The 19,928-nt window shown below is 36.2% G+C and overlaps 1 protein-coding gene across 1 annotated transcript in view; it reads left to right on the forward strand.

Annotated features, from left to right (window-relative positions):
- ROBO2 (roundabout guidance receptor 2) overlaps nucleotides 1-19,928 on the forward strand; it is a 465,479-nt gene that overhangs the window by 383,901 nt on the left and 61,650 nt on the right. Inside the window, exons 14-17 of the mRNA XM_082784840.1 lie at nucleotides 4,960-5,191; nucleotides 10,749-10,873; nucleotides 13,692-13,863; nucleotides 19,631-19,813. Coding sequence (XP_082640966.1) covers nucleotides 4,960-5,191; nucleotides 10,749-10,873; nucleotides 13,692-13,863; nucleotides 19,631-19,813 — 712 coding nt within the window. The remainder of the gene's footprint in view (nucleotides 1-4,959; nucleotides 5,192-10,748; nucleotides 10,874-13,691; nucleotides 13,864-19,630; nucleotides 19,814-19,928) is intronic.

The raw sequence follows: 19,928 nt of genomic DNA on the forward strand, positions 1-19,928 counted from the left end.
AAATGCATATACATATGCACACATATTTTGTCTATTTTAAAAGAAGGTCACGTTTAAAAAGTCAGTGTTAAAAAGGAGTGTCAGAAGTTAGATTGTCACTGTTGCATAAATTTATCTCTCGTGTGCATAAGTATTAAAGTACAGCTGTAATTATCTGGTCACATACAGTATCTATTCTTCATGGAGCTATTCAACATTTCTTTTTATCTTCTTTATTCAATATGTGCTGCCAGGTCTTATTAAATTCATACCACTGAAAACTGGCATTGAATAAAAAATTATTAGTTTGTCTCACATGCTTATCTGTCATGCTTTCAACTGCAATATTTGGGTGTTTCACATATAATACCGAATTTATCATCACAATGATAAAGGTGTCATTATCCTAACCTTACACATAGAAAGGTGAGGTGCAGAGATATTTATTCCATGTCAGATATGCCCACTGTTACCAAAGGCCTAATTTTAAATCTTTGGCCTGATTTATTTTTATTTCTATCAAATACTTTTTGCATTGCCCCAGCATATTGCATACTCAAAGCACTTTCTTTAGCTAACCTCAACACTCTGCACCCAATGCTGCTCTCCTCAGTTTTCTCACACTGGGAATTAAGCTAAGAGTTTAATTAGTCACCAAATGTGAGAAATTTCCTAGCATTATGGAAGAGCCCTGTGGCGTAATCAAGAATAAAATTCTTCAATGTGGCAAAATAATTGTTGCTTTGAAATCCCAATGCCTCAGGAATTTTGAGGCTACCAGGCAGAAGGATAAAGTATGTGCCTTTGTCTTTCAATTTGACATTGATTTTAAATGAATGTGCTTCACTGAAAGTTTTAGTCAGGTTCTTTGTGTAGTCTTCCAGTGTATCATCACCCTTTGTCTTGTTTCTGTATGGACATCCATGCTAGTGCTGTTTGAATTTCCAGAGATTACTGTGTGGTTAAACCCAGTAGGTATCATAGCTCCACCATGCTGCTCTCTCACTTCCTCTCATCAACAGAAGAGAGGCAGAAAATATGAAGGAATAAAAAAAAAAAAAAAAAAAAAAAAAAAAAAAAAAAGCTCATGGGTTGAGATAAGGGCAGGGATCCTTTTGGAACCAGCTGGAACTGTCTCTTACCTGACATGGAGCAGCTCCTGGATTCTGCTCACAGAGGCCACCCCTGCAGACCCCAGCTACCAAAACCTTGCCCTGTAAACCCAATACAGTCAACCTGTACTAGTGAGTTCAACACAGTATGCCAGGTGTTCTGCATGGATGGAGAATTGCCATGGGTATTGGAGCACAGTGGGAGCACAGTTTAGGATATATTGGAGGAGAAACTTACATACCAAAGAGCATATTGTAAAGTGTCTTTAGGGTGCAGATTATCAGGTTTGCCTGAAAGCTGCCTATATTTGCAGCATAAGCTGCACTATGATTTTTTTTTTTTTTTGCCATTTTTAGCAATCAAATAGCCTAACAGAGTGATCTAATAGTCACTGAATGGGTCTCATGTTCAGATGTGATATGTACAGGTTTGAACTTCCAGGGGAAAAGAGTTCCAACTTCTGCAGGAAGGAGCTGTCATCAGTTTTATAGATACATCCCACACTCTGTATTCATCAAAAGAGAGGGAGAGGGATCAATTATTCCTGTAAGTTGCCTTAGAGCATTGGGTCAGCACTGAACAGAACCTACCTAGTAACTGCTCCCTTCTACCTTCTAAAGGAGCATTTGCATTTTCTGCCATCTGTCTTCTGAGGTAGAAAATGTATCTTTAGATCAGCGACTGTTACAGCTCTTTTGAGGTGATATCACCAGGGCTTGTGCAAATCCTAGAGCTGGATAAATTTAGCAAGATTAGAAGTAGTCTGCAATATCAGTACTCAGCAGAAAAAAAGTTACAAAAAATAAATAAAAGCAAAATAAAAAAAATAAAGGAGAGAAAGGAGAATAAATAGACATTATTACATTCTTTCATCAAATCATAGTGTGTTTTTCTGCAACTGTGGTGTGAATGTGTACCAAACCTACAGAATTAACTGATGCTTCACACAACTGAATACAGTTCTTTAATGCTAAGCGTGGTTTTAGTGGTCTGCTGTTGGACTGACATGTAACTACCACATAACTGAGGAAATGGTGAAGTCACAAGCTTTTATATTATGTATAAGATTGTGTGTATATGTAGACAAACATATATGTATACATACACTTATGTAAGCATACACATGCAAACATGTACATGTATGTATATGTATATAGATACACGTGTGCGTTTTATAAATTTGTGTGTATATCTGTATGTGTATGTGAAATACAACTGTCCTTATGCACCTCCGCCTAAATATATATACCTCACATGTATCTCTGGTTAATCTGTGTAATTATCCAAAAATAAGTTTTTACTAATCAGAAAACTCTGAACAAAAAGAAAAATCCACCTTGCTCAGGAAGTAAGGTGCCTCCCTGAGTGGCTTCTCAACAATCTGACCATGCTGCTTTTTCAGATTAACTTTAGGTAGGTATGAAAGACAGCTTAGTATCCTCTCCTGATATTGAATATGACTGGATGTTTATAGAAAACATTAAAAATGCATTGTATTTTTTTTCTGAAGTACCCTCCCAGACCCCAAACAACTGAATTACTGTCAATAATCTGAAATCCAGACAGATCCTTCAGCTCTGCTGTAATCAGACTTGCAATTGAAAGCGCAGTGAAACTTGTGTGGGCCCCAAATTAACCTAGTTTATAGCAACCCTGTAATTGACGGCCTTGTTGTACTGCATTCTGTTTTCATATTGCTTGTATTGTTTAGCCTCTCTGGTAAGGAATTCAAAACCCTAGGGGAAATAGAGATGTATGAATAGTTTGAATATTACTTATGTGTAAGTAGATATGAAAGTGTGATAGACTTAAAATTAGTACAGTGTACAACAGGTGTACCAGAGTCAGTGTCAAGTAGCCCCAAATCCCGAATCCCAGACACTGGTAGTTGTTTCTCCAAGAAAGCTTTATGGAGCTTCAGGCCAGGGGTACAGTGTTTTGCAAGTTAGTGCATGTGGTTTTGTTTGTACCACATCATATAAAACAGTTTCCATACAATTTTTTTCTTGCAACACACAGTTACTGTTCAGTGTAATTTTAAATTTTCAGATCTTCTCTGCAAGACAGCAGTCAGTAGAGCTTAAAAGTGCAGCAAACACAAAATGGAAAGTTCTAAAAAAAGTTATGCTGTCTGTCAGCATAACTTCTAACACAGAAGTTGGGCAGGAATCAAACTTAGTGTTTGATTATTAAACATCATAGCCTTATATTGTGATATAGGTTGAGAACCTGTACTCCAAAGTATATGAAATTGATATTCTTGCTGAATTTTCTAGTAAACATGAGGTTCATAAAGTCTTTATGTCTGTAAAACATTTAATTAATGAAAGTCAAACATGGATAAAAACAATTTACTCTGATTTACAGACTCCCTTCATCTGGAAACAGCTGCTTAATGTTCTTCCTAAAAACACAGCTTGATTCTTTTGGTATTAACAAGCTATTATTGTGAGTTATATCCCTCTTTCAGTGCATAAATTCACTTAAAGTGAATGTAGAGAAGTTTATAAAATGCAAGCTTAATGTTGTTGTAACATATGTTGCAAGGTTTTTAACAGTGACAGTTTTGATGAAAGACATTTCTGCTTTGCTCTCATAAATAAAGCTTTCTTCTTGCTTGCCCTGCTTTTTAATGTCTTAAGAATCTGGGTCCCCTCAGAATGACTCAATAAACTATAACAAGATTATAGCAAAAGCATAATAGACCCGGGTTTGTGTTTTCAGCCTTAAATTCATTTATTCTTAAGAGAAGTCAAACAAATGTATCTTTAATTCTGAAATACCCTTGAACTAGCAAACTGTCAAGATCAGAAATGGAATCTTACTTGTTGAGTCTTAGCCATAACACAGAAACTTACCAAACAGCTAGCCATATAGCCTTGATATTTGCACTGTGTTTTCTTTGCCTGTTTATTTGTCAGCAACAGAAGCAGCTAGGTTTGGTTTGGTTTTATCCATCATATTGTTTTGACCATTTTTTTCAGACAAAAATTCATGCAAATATCATCATAACTCAAATCGTTTCTTTTTCTTTTTTTTTTTTTTTTCAAGAGAAATAATGCATGCAACCCCTCCCAGATAAAACATATTTTGAGTTTTTCCTTCAAATAAAAGTCCTATTTTATAGCTATGATAAGTGAGAGTTTTAAACTTCTGTGTGTGATCCCAAGCTTGAATTGTGTTCGCCTAGCAACAATTAGGATATAAAACAAAAACAACATTCCGTCTCCTTCTGATGGACTGAGTACATCACAACCTCAGGATGCAAAGAGAGTGGTTAGACAGTGAGCACAAGGAACAGCACATGTCCTTGGATGTTGTTTTCTCTGCATCTGTCTTATGTTTATTTTAGTTTCCTGAGTATCTCATGAAAAGATGAGCTGTAAGCCAAGTAATGGACAAACTGAAAGCATATAGGGCATCTTCAAAGACTTGTCCTTTTCTGAAAAGAATTTGTTTTTCTTTTCTTCTCATATTTCAGCACATCAGTAGCCAAGATGTCCTTAATAGGTTTACATGCAGTAAGCGTTATGCCAAAGTTTTCTTTTTAAGATTTGTTGCAGAAGTGAGAGCTTGTTTTATGATTTAAGATGGTATTTGTCATGACATGTTTAAAAGTAAAATAGAAAGAAATGTTCTACAAGTAACGTGAGAAAAATGTTCCTTTAGAGATGATTAATAAAGAGTGACTTACAAGAAGGCAGTTCAATTTTTTTTAATTCAGCAGTGCAAACAATTGTTAATTTTTTCATTCTCATGATGACAAAGTATTCTAGGCAATTTTTTTTTGTTTGTTTGCTTGTTTGGTTTCAAGAGGTTTGATCACTTTAATACGTTTATTGACACATTATTTAATGCCATGTCTAGGTTGACCGCCAATCGCAGTTTATTCAGGGCTACCGAGTAATGTATCGCCAAACGTCTGGCCTACCGTCTCCAGCTGTGTGGCAGAATTTAGAGGTCAAAGTCCCAACAGAGCGCAGTGCTGTTCTAGTCAACCTCAAAAAAGGGGTCACTTACGAAATTAAAGTTCGTCCTTATTTCAATGAATTCCAAGGAATGGACAGTGAATCAAAGTCTGCTCGTACCACGGAGGAAGGTTAGTAAAATGGTCAGAAATCATTTTAGGTATTGTATGTATGCTTCTGTTCAGCTGTATTTCTTTCACATGATTTCTGTTTGTTAAATACAGGTTTGGCGTTAGAATTCAACCTCATATTTGGGTTTGTGCTATAAATATTCCAGGAGTAAGCATTTGGCCAGTCCTATATTCTTCTGGCTTCTATCTCCTCATTATGTACAAGTAGCTTTGAGTCTTCCAAAAAGTGTGCACAGAAGCCGTTCTTTTATAAACCAGCCTTGCTGTAATTACAGACTTTGGTTTGCACTTTGAAAATAAAACTAATGAATTAAACCTTTTGCAGATGAGTGTTTGAGAGTAAACACATCTTTCTGAAAGGGCAGTACTGTTAAATGTAGATCAGTAGATCAACAGTTTGGTTAGGAAATGGAGACTAGTGAAGGAAAGTCTGAAGGATAGCCCAGTCTCAAGGGCACGCACTCCATTTTTGCTAGCTGTTCATGAAACTGCCCTATTAGTTATTTGGAGAGTTTTCTTAAGAACCATTTAGGTGTAGGTAAAACATGCAGCATGTAGACATAGTGAACTTTTTATACTACTGAAATGCAGAAGTATTCATTTCTATAGCATGTAGTATATAGTCTTGCGTAAACATATGCACTTCAGGACTGTTTTTTTGTTTGTTTGTTTTTTTAATTATTATTAAAAAATAAAGGGAATGAGGCAAGACATGTCATTTTTATCCTATTCTCTTTATATAGAACAAACAAACTTATCTATCTAATGCAACCTGTGCATGTAGAATCTGAGCCATTATCAACAGCTCTTCTATAGAAACTGAAAGATGTAAAAGTGAGGCTTCATCTTCATGCTTTGTATCATTTATTTCTTTCAAAGCATAGGAAAGAAACCTATGCTTTATCTATACTTCATACCAGTGAAGTTTTAAAATGCTCATATGGTTTTTGTGCATTTTGAGTGTAATCTTTCCATCCTATTGAAGATGCATCTTACTCACTTACAGTAGTCTCCTGAGGTTTAATTTAATGCTGATTGCCAAGTACATTTTAATTCTAGAAAGGACTCACTTATTACTCACTTTTCTCTGTAATTTGTTGATTATTGCCAACTAAATAAATAATCCGGAAGATATCTTGGTTGCTGCCCTACTTTATAGATGAGGAAATTCAGTGTCCTGCAGCATGTAGGAAGGCATTGTTCAAGTCAGATTTAGAATTTTTGACCTCCTGATTTCCATTTCTTTGCTCAGGTTATAAAGCCTAAACCAGTCAGTTAAGAATAGGTTTGTAACAGTTTAAACAAAGCTGAAAATGCTTTTCCAGAGTTAAAGCATAGGATACCCCCCTCACTAGCAGATGTGCTTTTTGTCCATTTTCACTTGATTTTTGTTGTTTATTCAGTTCATCTAACTGCCTCTTGCTAAAGGTAAGAACTACTGAAAAAGAGATTTCTATTTCTATAAAATAAATGAAGAATTAAATTTTCTTGTATAAAGCTCATCACCCACAGTCTGTAAAGTAATTTCTTACCTTAAATGCCACTTTCTTTGTGTGAAATAATTTTCCACATAGTGAAGATTTTTAGAACTTTTCTTTCCTACAGTTATTTATAATTCACAACCTAGGATTTGCCTGGCAGATTAATATAAGCTTCAAGGAACCTATTTACAAGTGTCTCTTTCCAAAAAGTGACTCATAACTCACAGTATTATGACCAGTCTATTGTCAGCCCCTGTAAATAATTCTTCCTCTTGTTTGGGTGATAAAGTAGTTCCATGATAAAGTTAAAAAGTTTATTAAATGCAGTTCTACAGATATTGCCTTTAACTCCCCACATTATCTTTTTAATTATATTGGTGTTCATATATTTCAAAAATATCATCAACTAAATGTTTAATGACTGAGGTTTGCTTCTCATCCAATAAAGATAAATGGCAGTCTATTTAAAGGTGTCACACTTGCTGTGTAGTTTGTGATTCCATTTCGAAAATGAGCTTTTCTAGACTTGACTTTTTAAAAATGTCAGTTATACTATTTTTAGAAAATAATTTGGAAGAGTTGGAAGTTTTTTGCAAGATCAAAATGAATAGCCCTGGTAAAGGCAAAGTACAGCCAAGGGGTAGTGGCAGCTTTCTGCTGGATTAAATTTTACATGCAGTGTTACTTCTGAGGCCTACCTCTAAAAATCAATTTTGCTGCAGTTAGGCTTTTCCTCTGGATCAGACATTTGTCACAGTTCAGTATCCATTCATCTCCTACCTCTTTGGCCTTGTGAAAGTAACAAATGGAATTCTGTTTGGCTGCGTCTGGAAAAGATGAGCAGCGATTTGGGTTCTTTCATATCTGTAAGAAGAAGCTGAGCACTGGAATAATTGACCTGTCAAGAAGCAGGCAAGGTGTTCTCCACAAGCCAGCAGCAAGGGAAATGAGAAAACGGCTTTAAAAATGTTATTTTTCAATGTGGTCTATTTAATAACTGCAGCAGTGTCAGACAAGTGGCTTAATTTATATCATGGTGCCAGCTTAGAGTGATATTATCATAGAAAGAGGAAGCAAAAGTGTTATATACATATGTGTGCCTCCACATACAAAGAAAGAGCTAAATAGAATTTGTTCATTTTCACTTCTTTCATCCTTGCTCTAAAGACAGATTATGTTTCTTTTGCTTATATCCACTATTTTAAATCTTCTAGAATAACTTTGTGGAGTGGTATTTGTTCTGCCTATTGTTTGTCACCACAAAAATACGACAGTTGGTAATGGAGGTCGCCTTAGTTTTTATCAGTTGCTGTCTTGCAACAGCAATCAATTCCTGCTTGCCTTAGTGCAGCTCTTAAAGTGATACTTTCAGCCACAATCATCAGTTGTGATTTTAATTTTGCTTCAAACTTAGCACGTATCCTCCAAAAACAAATAGAAACCACACACTGGTAGAATGTTAGCTAGAATATTCGTGCAGTTTAAATGCAAAGACAAATCATTACAGTGTGCTTTTCTTTACATGTTAGAGTAAGGTATTCATTTTACATATACCTCTTTCTCTCTCTGTCTTCCTAAGTATGTGTATATAAGAAATTATATTTCTGAATGTCCTCTGTAAAGATGAGAGTAAATACATATCAGCAAGATGTTACACTGTAATTAAAAAAATAAATGAATTATAGTGTTGTTTTGCTATTTTTGTTTATTATTTTCATTTAAAATGTTCTAATTAATATTGTGCACACATTTATTCATGGTTTGTTGTTGCTGAATATCTTTAAGGTATTTTAAAAGTGTTTGTTTGTTTGTTTGTTACTCTTTGCCTAATTATTTCACTTGCCATAAAATTCACAATGCAACTTTAACTTCACCAATTTCATGCTTTGCACAATGGCAAGGAGTCACCTGTCCATGTTTTGCTTGAGCTAGCTAAGAGTCAAATTGTCTATGACAGAGCTCCATTTCTTCTTGCCAGAACTCTGTTTCTAACTAGCACTATTTGCTTTGCAGTTGAACTTGCATCTGAAAATGTTGTCGTCAATATGTGCAGCCTCAAAAGAGTCATGCCTGTGTCATTTTTCTCCAGAATATTTGTTCTTATGTAATCTTGTATAGTTCCTCCTCCCCACCTCTGATACCATAGTTTTAAATTGTATAATTATTGCAAAAAAATACTCCTGCCCTTCAGGGTTACCAGAGATTTGAGCTCAGCTCCTTGAGCCTGTGCCAGGTCAAGTACTGAGAACCGTCCGAAGTGGGAACATAGCCAGTGTCAAAGAGAAAAAAAATAAGGAAAACTGGAAAGACTCAGGAAAGTCTAGTATTCTTGATATCTGTGGCTGCAGTTGTGTTAAACCTGCCAGACAGTAATACAAAGATGCCAGTGACTTTGTCTGCTTTTCAGAGAAGTATGGTCCAAAAATGTTCACATATTCAGGAGCATCTATTAAAGATAAGACTACAGTGCCCTCAGAATGTAGCAGTTAAGAGTCTTCTCTGGATAGGAAAACTTAAGACTAGGGAACTGGAGTTGGGGAGCCACACAACACGAGGTGCCTAAAACCAGAGGACTATTTAAATTTGAAGTTGAGATGGGGAGAGTGGAAAATATTTTAGGTTCTGATAAAAGGTCTACTGTTATTCTTCAACACAAGCTTCCATATTTCATATTGAATACATTAAGTTTGTATTAAAGGTGGTGACAAATTCATGGGAGAAAAATTCAGTAGTTATTAAATAAAATGTCACCATGGAACAGGAATTCTCTGAGCAACAGGCCACAAGGAGTTGCAAAACTCTCCTGGAGAACTATCATTATATGCTCACTTTATTAGTCCACACTTTCCTGGCATTTTTCTGTTATGTTGTGTTTGTTTGTTTGTTTGTTTTGAAGACTGGGTAAATGGACCTGGATAGATGGACTAGATGGATCATAGGACCAAGTCAGTGCAGATGTTGTTATTATTTCCCTCCCAGAGACATACTGTAATATGACACACTCAACTTTGGTGACAGCTTGTCACTGCAGTGGAGTTTCAGTGCTTGCTTCAAAGTAAGGGGGGAAAGAGTGAAGCTGAAGAAGTTTTAATATCTTGGACTGGCCGAGGAGGGACATGTGCCTTTGCTGTGGCATACCTATGGTGGGAGAGCCCCCGCGTGGATGCAGCAGATGCTCACAGAGGGGACATTTTAATACCTATCAGACTTGCAGCACCGCTTTCCAAACATGTCCTAAGCCAACAAAAGCACCCTGCTGTTGGTATAGCTGCAAGAAGGGCTTTGTTAGCATACCTCTGATCACTAACAGCTATGATTTTTTTTTTCCACACTTCTAGCAAGTGAGTGTAGTGGGGCTGACAAACAATTGCCTGACAGATACGGCCTTGATGTGCAGTGGCCACTGTGAATGGTTGAATTGTATGGGACTCAGGAGAAAGAAAGATTTGCCTGGGGAAAAGAGGACATAAGTATATATCTGACCTAATTCACCATCTCCCCTGTTCACTGGCATTTGGTGTAAAGCCCCAGTTTAACCCTTTTCTGCCTAGGAACTGAGAAGCTTTATGCTTAAATGCTTTATGTTGAGTTAATGTCCTCTTGGAGTACAAAAAAAAAAAAAAAAAAAAAGTAAACAAAAATTCTTAAACATCTGCTCACAATAGTGTTAGATGACATCAGGAAAAAACAATCAAAGGACTCTTCAGGGCAGGTGATGCAGTCTCACATTATGACTTAGTTGACATATACATAGATAACTATGTATTATGGAAAATAAATGAGAGTGTGAGAATAATTCTAATGCAAGCTTAAGAAATGCTAAATCTAAATAAAAGAGGAATTATCTGTATTGACTCTCCATTGCCACAAATTCTGCATTTTCATTCAGTGCAATGCTTCTCTTCAGAAAGGCATTTTTCAAAATTGTCAGTGCCTAACAAAATGTGCATACCTACACCTGCAGGCAGTGTAAACTGTATGTATTCTCTTCTTGCACTTACACAGTTTCAGCAAAATTTGTGCTCTAGGAAATGTATTAATGTCTTGCTTCTGTTTGTTCCCTCTGTTTGGTGCAGCTCCAAGTGCCCCTCCTCAATCTGTTACTGTCCTGACAGTTGGAAACCACAACAGCACAAGCATCAGCATCTCCTGGGATCCTCCCCCTCCAGATCACCAAAATGGAGTCATCCAGGAGTACAAGGTAGAAAGGATCTGTACTGAGAGGGATGTGTGTTTAAGGAAAAAGCCTGTTTGAATTAGAGAACAACAGCACTGTTTATGGATTTAGATTCTGACAGCATTTATTGCCACCCATATAATTATATGGAGAAAGAGGACTGAGTGCTTATGGATATTTATTTATTTATTTATTTTTAATTTAAGCAGCACTACTATTACATTAAAAGCAAAAATAACATGAGCTAGATCTGGAAAAGAGTTGTAGATGGCAGATAGGTTAAAGAGCCTTTATTTCTTCCTTTTCCCTGCTCTGGAAAGAGAATGGTTGTTTTTTTTTTTTATTATTATTATTTATTTTTTATTTTTACTTAGGGGTTATCTACGCCCAGGACAGGTGGTGGAGCCTTTTTCTTAGAGTGTCTTCACTCTGGCATGAAAACTGGCAGGAAAGATACTGCTCCTTTCCACTGCAAACATGCTAATGTTGACACTTCAAGGTCAAAGTCAAGGACTATGGCTCTGGGAGAATAGAAGTCTTCTTCCAATGACTATCACTGTCAAGATTCAAAACTTAAAGTACTAGGTTGTTTGCTCTGAGGAACAGGTTGTATATGCAGTTTGTTACTTGGCTGCTTCCTGCATTGGCTGTCTCCTCTCCTCCTTTGTCACTATGATGTCTCAAATTATCCATTGCTTATTTATCACCTTACATTTTGTAATGGTCTGTAATTCCTCATTAGGCTCGCTTTTGCACAAGTGTTTTTCACAACATGGAAACATTGCAGTGTGTTATTGGTGGTGCTGGGGAACGCTATGGAGAAAATGATCAAGCTAGATTCAGCATTGTCACAGGCTTGCAACTGTGGAACACACAGTTTGGTAAATATATTCATGTTGGCAGGCTAGTATACCAAATGTGAAATTTTTAATTGAAATAGGGCAGGGTAGCTTCCTTGACAATCCTGCGAAGGGTAGAAATATTAGCTTTTTGAGATGCAGGTGATTGTTTTACATAGGAAGATATAATGTACTCTTCCTGATGTATCTTGAGGGAACACAGCATAAAGAAGGGAGAAAGTGCTTAGCTTTTAAATCAACTAATGTTTCAACATCTTATAGCTTATCATTTGGTCTGAGGGATGCAGTAAATGCTCACAGTATTTATGTTTAGCTTAGCATTTCTTTTGTTTTGCTTTTAGTCAATATTAAAATTTATTAATCCCAATATTCTATTGAGCTCATTTTCATATCAATTAATAATTATCTTTTGCCTTAATTCATCTTGATACTGACTCCACTATAAGTCAATATTAACTATCAAGGGCTTACAGAGAAACAAGTAAAACAATCTTAAACCACAAAATATGTTGATATGAAACGAAGTTGGATGATGGTTAGTAAAAGCAACATTCCATGTGAATGCTCAAGCATATAGGCTGTTTATAAAAATGGCTGGAGTCACTACCTATTACATCCCTTCTGTGTTAGATTAGGTGGCTGCTTAATTAGTGTGCTGGCTATGGTAAATCTAATGCAAAGAGTCTAACACTTCCTTTAGTATAAAATGGCTGCTGAGGTTTCACAGGACATTTACTAACAAATTGAATGTAAGTCTGTTGATTCCAGTTCGATCATGAGAATGCCTGTAAATTCATTTATGAATTCAATACCTTTAATTAGGAGCATCTCATAGCTACCATGACCTAAGACCAGGACAGACAAGGACTGAAAGAATGAATTGCAATAGTCTCTCACCCTAATGCATTCAGCCCTGCAAATAAGATCCACACAAGCTTAGGAGAATTAGAGTTTCTTTTATCCTCCAAGTATTCTCAATACTTCAGAGAAAAGAGATGAGGTTTGACAAAAAACTGAGAAGGGTCAAAAATAAGGGTAAAAAAATAACGATTTTTATAATTTTTATAATGATGCTTAGACGCATCAGTTGGTTGCTGATAGTGGTTCCACCAGCAGTGCTTTCTTCTGCGATTATAATTATGTAGTGTACATATGATACCTTTATGCATTGATTTTCTTGAGTGAAGTGGTAGCAAATGCTTTCTTTAATAATACACAAGCAGTATGTGGAGATAACATTAACTGAAGAATCCCTTTTTCCTGTTCTCAGGAAAAGCCTATGGATGAATGCAAGAGATAGAACATCACTCTGAAATGATACACAATCCTCATAAAAAATGTGAATTCAGATTAGAAATTATTTTGTTATATTTGTTTAATTAGAAAATAATTGAGTCAGGAACTGTTTTCTGAAAAATATAATCACAACAGTGACAATAAAAGGTTGTTTTTTACTTACTTCACTTTAGAAATTTCATGTCCCCCTGTTTTGTAGCAAAATGAAGTTGAAATTTTGAAAGTTTTTTTTTGTCTTTAGTACTTTACAATGCATTCTATTAGTTGTTTTCCTTTTGCTGCTGGAAAGTAAGGATGAATAAAACTGATTTTTTTTTTTTAAGGAAAGATCTGCCAGTAATCATACAGCTGAACAAGATTTCAATTAATGTATAAAGCATTTTTTTCATTCAGATGATTCTGTTCTGTGCTTCCAAGTGTACCATGGAACTGCACTCCTTTGAGAGTCAGAGTCCAGAGTGGTGTTTGTAAACAGTCTTTGCAGTTTACTTGGTTTTATGCTAATCTGGGTTAGTTTCCTGAGCTAAAGCATCCCCATTCCAGCTGCTCCTGGATAGTAGCATTGTTTAAAAGTCCAAAGTACAAAATAGTGATTGTTATGCAATACCTTGATATGTCATATCTATGAGCTATTGTTTATGAGTATGAAGAAGGTCATAGTTTTAACACCTCAACTTTTGTCCCAGATCTGGTGCCTAGGTAATGAGACTCGATTTCATATCAACAAAACAGTAGATGCAGCCATTCGGTCTGTAGTAATAGGTGGCCTATACCCAGGTATTCAGTACCGTGTGGAAGTTGCTGCAAGCACCAGCGCAGGTGTGGGAGTAAAAAGTGAGCCACAACCCATAATAATTGGTAAGTAAATTGTCTATTCTGTTGTTTTGTTTTATTTGTTTGTTTGTTTTGACTTTCAGAAATGCTCTCATAAATCACTTCTGGAAACAAAAATCCATGGAGCAGAAGACATTTAAATTGAGCTAGGTGGTTAGCTTTTAACATCCCACTGCCTGTTGATGTTTTGTCTTGATTTGTGCAGATTTCACACAGCCAGTACTGTGAACTAGTTCTTTCTTTGCTGAGACATTATAGAAAATGCAGTGTACCTAATGAAACTGATTTAATATTTTTTAAATTAATTTACCACTTTTGCAGCTTGACAGATTTATGGAACTAGCAGCTAGAGCTCCCTTTTTCTCCTCTTCAGATGACTGTAATATTGCTTTACTCACAGTGTTGCTGCCTAAGGCAATATTTACAGTTAGCTTTCTGAACATATGAAGTCAATGTTTCTCAGGTATCCCAAGCAGACACGTTTCCTCTGACAAAGAATGAGTAGCCTGTAGTTCAAATGCAGTGCAAAGGTACTATTAGCATCTCTGCCTTTAAATGACTGTTTCTTATTAGTGGTTTCCATGCTGGATTAATTTCCTGACCCAAGGGAAACACAGATTCTGTTTCTTCTGAGATTATTCTCAAATATGAAATATAAAGTCAGGAACAATATGGGAAAGGTAAGAATAGGAAAAGTAACTGTATTTAGCAAAACTGAATTGGGCTATGCACAGCAACACCCCTTCGGAATGCATAGTGCAGGAATTTTGTTGCTTTCATCTGTATGATCTAATTTAGTTATTGCTTAAATAGGCTTTTGTTTGCTTGTTTGTGGGTCTGTTGATATTAATTATTTTCTTTCTAGAAAGTGTTAACAACACAATTTCCCAAACATGGACATTTCTATTATTTGTAGTCATTTAGAAAAGGCCAACCCGTTCGAGTTGCTTAAATGTTTAATGATATTCAGGTTCCATGTGTATCAAAGTAGAGATATTCTAGCTTTGGATATATTGTCACTGGCAGAAGAAATTGCATTGGTTTTAGAAAGAGTCAGTCACAGAAACTCTAAAGAAAGGAGGGGGAAAAGGGTTTTCTAAAAGCAAGAATTTGATTTTTGAAAATACAAGAAACCTGTCTTCTAGTAGGCCTGAATTTTGGACCTCTGTGTAAATAGCTTATGCTGTGAGATTGATCTGTCATTGCACTCGCTTTGAGCAGGGCTTTTCTTATTTCCCTTACTGAGAGGGTTCCATCCAGCTACACCCTACACACGTTGGGCTTGTTCCAGCAAAGTACTTAAGTGCGTTTCAGTTTGGGCATGTGAGTAGTCTTGTGTCACTTAACCTGTTGTGAGTTAAATTTACACTAAAGTGCTTTCTTGGGTGATTGCCAGAATGCTCAGCTCCACATCTGGATGCAGCCCTTCATCTTGTCTTTTTCCTTAAAAAAAAAAAAAAAAGACTAATATAATCAAGTGTTAATTGTGGGGAGATCTGTATTGTTACATGAAGGAGGAAAGGGACGCTAGGTTGCAAAGGAATATACGTAAGGAAGAAAAAAAGGTTTTGGCATTTAGAGACCATGTAAGTTTTGCATTGCTAAACTTAATGATTTATTTATCCCTTTAATGATCCCAGAATGTCTGCTCCAACAAGTCTCTGGTAGCATCTTTACACATTTAAGAGTCCTTTACTTGAAAAGCAGAAGAGAGTCTTTTCTGTTTGGGTTGCTTTTCTGCTCTCATTTCTGTTTTCCCTTTGGGGAGCGCAAAGCTAGATGTAGTTGTTATTATATGGTATGTATCTCACTTTTCTTTAGGTTCTGTTTTCCTGTTGCTTATGAGCCATAGTTGCTGGCAGTTATTTCTCAGACTATCAATTCACTTGATAAAGGTAGTAGTGTTTAAGTGACACAATTTCTGGAAAATTTGAGTTGGTTGTCTGTCAATGTTTGACTGAGAATCAGGAACATAAAATAAGAAAATGAAATTTTTAGGGAAACTTAAAAAAAAAAAAAATTCTGACATGTAAGAAGTTAAGATATTCTTAAATACAGGATATGTTCTTCTAAGAATTTATTCTGAAAGTAACTGATTTTCACCATGGATAATCAACTACTGATTTCCCAAACCAAGTCTAAATAACAGGCTAATGAAAATCCAAACAAGATTTTCATTAAAGAGGAGAACATGGAGTTGTAGAAAATATATTATTTCTTTAATTAGGAGTCATGTCACAGTTACTGGAATTCCATGCCCGTACTTCAAGCCTGATGTTGAAAAATGTTATGGAAGACTCAGAGGGAATCAAGAATAACATTTTTAGCATCACTATTGATATGCTGAAAAATTTTGCTTGGAATATCAGAAATAGAATTGAAGATAACAGCAATATTGGTTAACGGTAGAGCTATTATTTCTCTTCATCAGTTCATCACAGGCCTGTTCATTCTTACATTCCATCATTGGCATAATAATATGAGGAACAGCTGCAAACTTTCACAGTAATAGGTACAATCGAATCTGATGTGTCTAATTAATTTTTAGTCCGACAAATTAGTTTTGTTCTTCATTACTCTCCAATGGGAGGAAGACATTATATTTCATTATGTTTTTGTCTTCAGGAACAATGGAGCGTTACAGGTCACACACTTCCCTTGTCTATGTTCTAATTAGTTGAACTGACAGCATTGTTACAGAAACACCTGCAGTATATGAAATAGTACACCGTTACCTTGGATGACATATATATTACTTCTGATTAAATATTATATAAAGAAATACAAAATTAATGTAATTTGTTTTCCAAAACCACAACAATTCTATTAATTTTATGAACCGTCAGTGGGTAATGCTCATCCATATCCATTTATTTTTCAGTCACTGAATTCAGAAAGCATATGTTATTTTGACATTTAAATGAATTATTACTTTTGCACTCATAATTGGTAGGCACTGAAGGGCAAGAACAATCAGCTAGACTGCAAACTTCAGAAGGTAATTTTGAGACAGGTTGAACCTTCCCCCAAAAGAGAGGGAGAGTTGAAAGTCCAGTGAATGCTCTCCTCAGGCAAACCTCTCTGCAGTTTGTTCTCACATTCTCTATCCCCAGAAGTCTGCTTTCTGACCATAGAGAAAATACTGGATCTATAGCACCAGGATATTTTGGAGGCTTTTGCTGGAAGCAGTTGTTTTTTTCTGGAACCCAGGAATGTCTGCTCCTATATCTGTTGTCTCTGAAGCACCTTCCCCATCCCCACTTCCCACGACAGTGTGACTGTCTCCAAAGCAGTGTGGATGTTACCTGTTTCCTCACCATCCTGCTGCTCTTACCTTGCCTCCAAAGGGCACAGAAATTAACTGAAAGTTAATGGCAATTAGAGCAACATCAACTCCCATGCTGATTTCTACTAGAAAATCAATTGTGTGCTTAGAAGAGCATGCCTCTTTCTATTAGTTTTAGTCTTCAGCACTTCCCCTTTTAGCACTGGGGTGCACCTGTGGGTTGTTTCCATGGGCAACAAAAAAAAGGGAAAATCTGACAAAGGAGCCACCACTGCCTCCCAGCTTTTCCTTGTCACTGGCACTTGCTGAGTTACTGTGAATTGTATCGTTTTTTTGACTGTGTCAAGGAAAAATAGGAAAACTTGGGAAAGGAGAGCTGAAGCTAACAGACCTTGAGACCCATAAAGCTTACCTGCATGACCCAGTATAAACTGGTACAAGGTGAAGGCTTTTTCTCAGTTAGCAGGCATAGTGTGACAGCATCCTTCTGTGGGACCTGTTTTGTTTGTGGGAAGCCTGCTTTGTTTCTTCAGCAGAACTACTGAAAGCAAGCCAAGCTCTAGCATGGTTTCAGCAGTTTGTTTGCAAAAGCAGACGGTCATCATTACTAAATATTGACATGGGGATGAAAGAGAGAAAGCTTAATAAAATCACAGAGATCATTAACAGAGTTATAGCAATGTAATGCAGTGCATTACATTTCTTCCTGAGTAACTGAAGCCAGCTCTGAGCTTAGCAGAGGACCTAACCCTGTGTCTTTGCTTGGGCAGCACCATTTTGAGGCTGATGCAGGTGCAGGCAGGGAAGGCATGGGCAACCTGACATGCTCTGGGACAGGTTCGCATTCGCAACCTTTCAGATTTAAACTGTTGAATCCCATGAAGAACCATCTGTAGAAATAAAGCCAAAAGTGTCAGACTTTGCTCTCTCTTATCTACTTTAGCAAAGGACTTCTGTTTGCTTTCGACTGAAGCTGCTGTGCTGACACAGCAACTGCTTTGCTTAAAGAAAGGAGCGGTAAATTTAGCCACTGCTGACTTACAGAAGAGGAATACATAACATACATTTTGACAGCAAGGCATAATGCTACAATACTTATAATAATTGGCTCTGAATGATCATTTCAATGTTTTATTACTGTATTCAACTACTTTTATGTATGTGATAGACTCATAATTGAGAATCACAGTATTTTTTTGTCTCAGTAGAGTAGGTACCCTTGCAGCTTGAAATCTTTTTTCTGCATGCATACAGGCATCTGATAGTATTTCATATGGATTTCAAGGACCGAGCTATATAAATGCATTTATCAGAAATGATGGACAATTTCTTCACCGCTTTCAAAAATGTAGATGTGGGCAGTTTATATAAAATACAGTAGAACCAAGATTCATATTTTTTGCAAAAAAAAAATATGTTCCACATTTCTTGGTTGTAAAAATAACCATTTTTGACATGGAGGTTTTGGAAGTAGAAAAGTGCCAACCCTGGAACAATGTTTTAGCATTTCCTGAATTTCTTTCTACATTTTTACGAGCATTTGTTTTCAAGCCGGACACCAAGCTTTTCCTTTTGGAAAAGTTCCCTTTTAGAGGAAGAGGGAGAAAAAACAAACAAACAAACAAAAAAATAAGTGGGAACATCTACTGAAATTTACAGTTTTCTAAGATACTAGACAAAATTAAGATACTATATAGTTATTTTTGATGCATGACACTTTAATTGATATTCCACATGTCATAATTATTTCTTACAGGTTGATGTTAAGGATTGTTCATGCCTATTCTGGGTGAAAAAATAACATCTGTTCCTGTGATTTAGTGCTTACAGTTACTTAAGCTATTTTCTGCTTTGTGTCAAAATCAGTGTGCTTAAGATTCATTTGGATTGCGTTCACCATGAACTAATTGCTGGGAAATGCATTTTTGCTTCAATTAAACATACATACATTGTATTATTTATTTTAATTTTGAATCTCTAACATAAAGAAAAAGATGAGTTAAGATCTTTTGGCATGCTGACAATAATAAAAGAAGGAACTGCTTTTTGATACTGTAGCAAGTCTTACATCGGATTTCTCATTTGATTAGTTGCTTGGGTGGGTTTTTTTGAGTTGTTTTTTTTACGATCCATTCTCTCATCATTATATTCTTCCTATAATAATAAACAAACAAGAAAAAACCCCACATGTATTTAAAAAAAAAAAAAAAGAAAAAAAGGATACCTCTGGACTGGCATCTGTTAAATTATTTGGGAGAGTGCTATAAAGCCATCTTTTCAAATACATTCTGGCAAGATTGCAATAGACTGTGGATTTTCTTACTAGAAGCATTGGTTTTCAGGTGTGCATTAATACTTAGTAAACCTGTGGATACGTCTTTTGAGGTGCATTAATGTTTTTTTTGTTGTTCTGTTTTGGTTTGTAATTTTTATTATCAGTAGCTGGTTCCTGTTTGAGTTACAGAATCCATAATAACAATGTCCTGTCAACTTTCTTTTGTGCAGGAGGTCGTAACGAAGTTGTCATCACTGAAAATAACAACAGCATAACAGAGCAAATCACTGATGTTGTCAAACAGCCTGCCTTTATAGCTGGCATCGGTGGTGCATGTTGGGTAATTCTGATGGGTTTCAGCATCTGGTTGTACTGGCGCAGAAAGAAGAGGAAGGGGCTCAGTAATTATGCTGGTAAGAACAGTAACTATTTATTACCATCTCATTAGGTTCCATCATGAAGAGAACAGGTGCAGTTAAACCTACTTAAAAAACATGTTAAACTTATAGCAGAGGTGGCCCGGGTGAA

The sequence above is a fragment of the Aythya marila genome (assembly GCF_965140915.1).
Source record: "Aythya marila genome assembly, chromosome: 1".
Taxonomy (NCBI): domain Eukaryota; kingdom Metazoa; phylum Chordata; class Aves; order Anseriformes; family Anatidae; genus Aythya; species Aythya marila.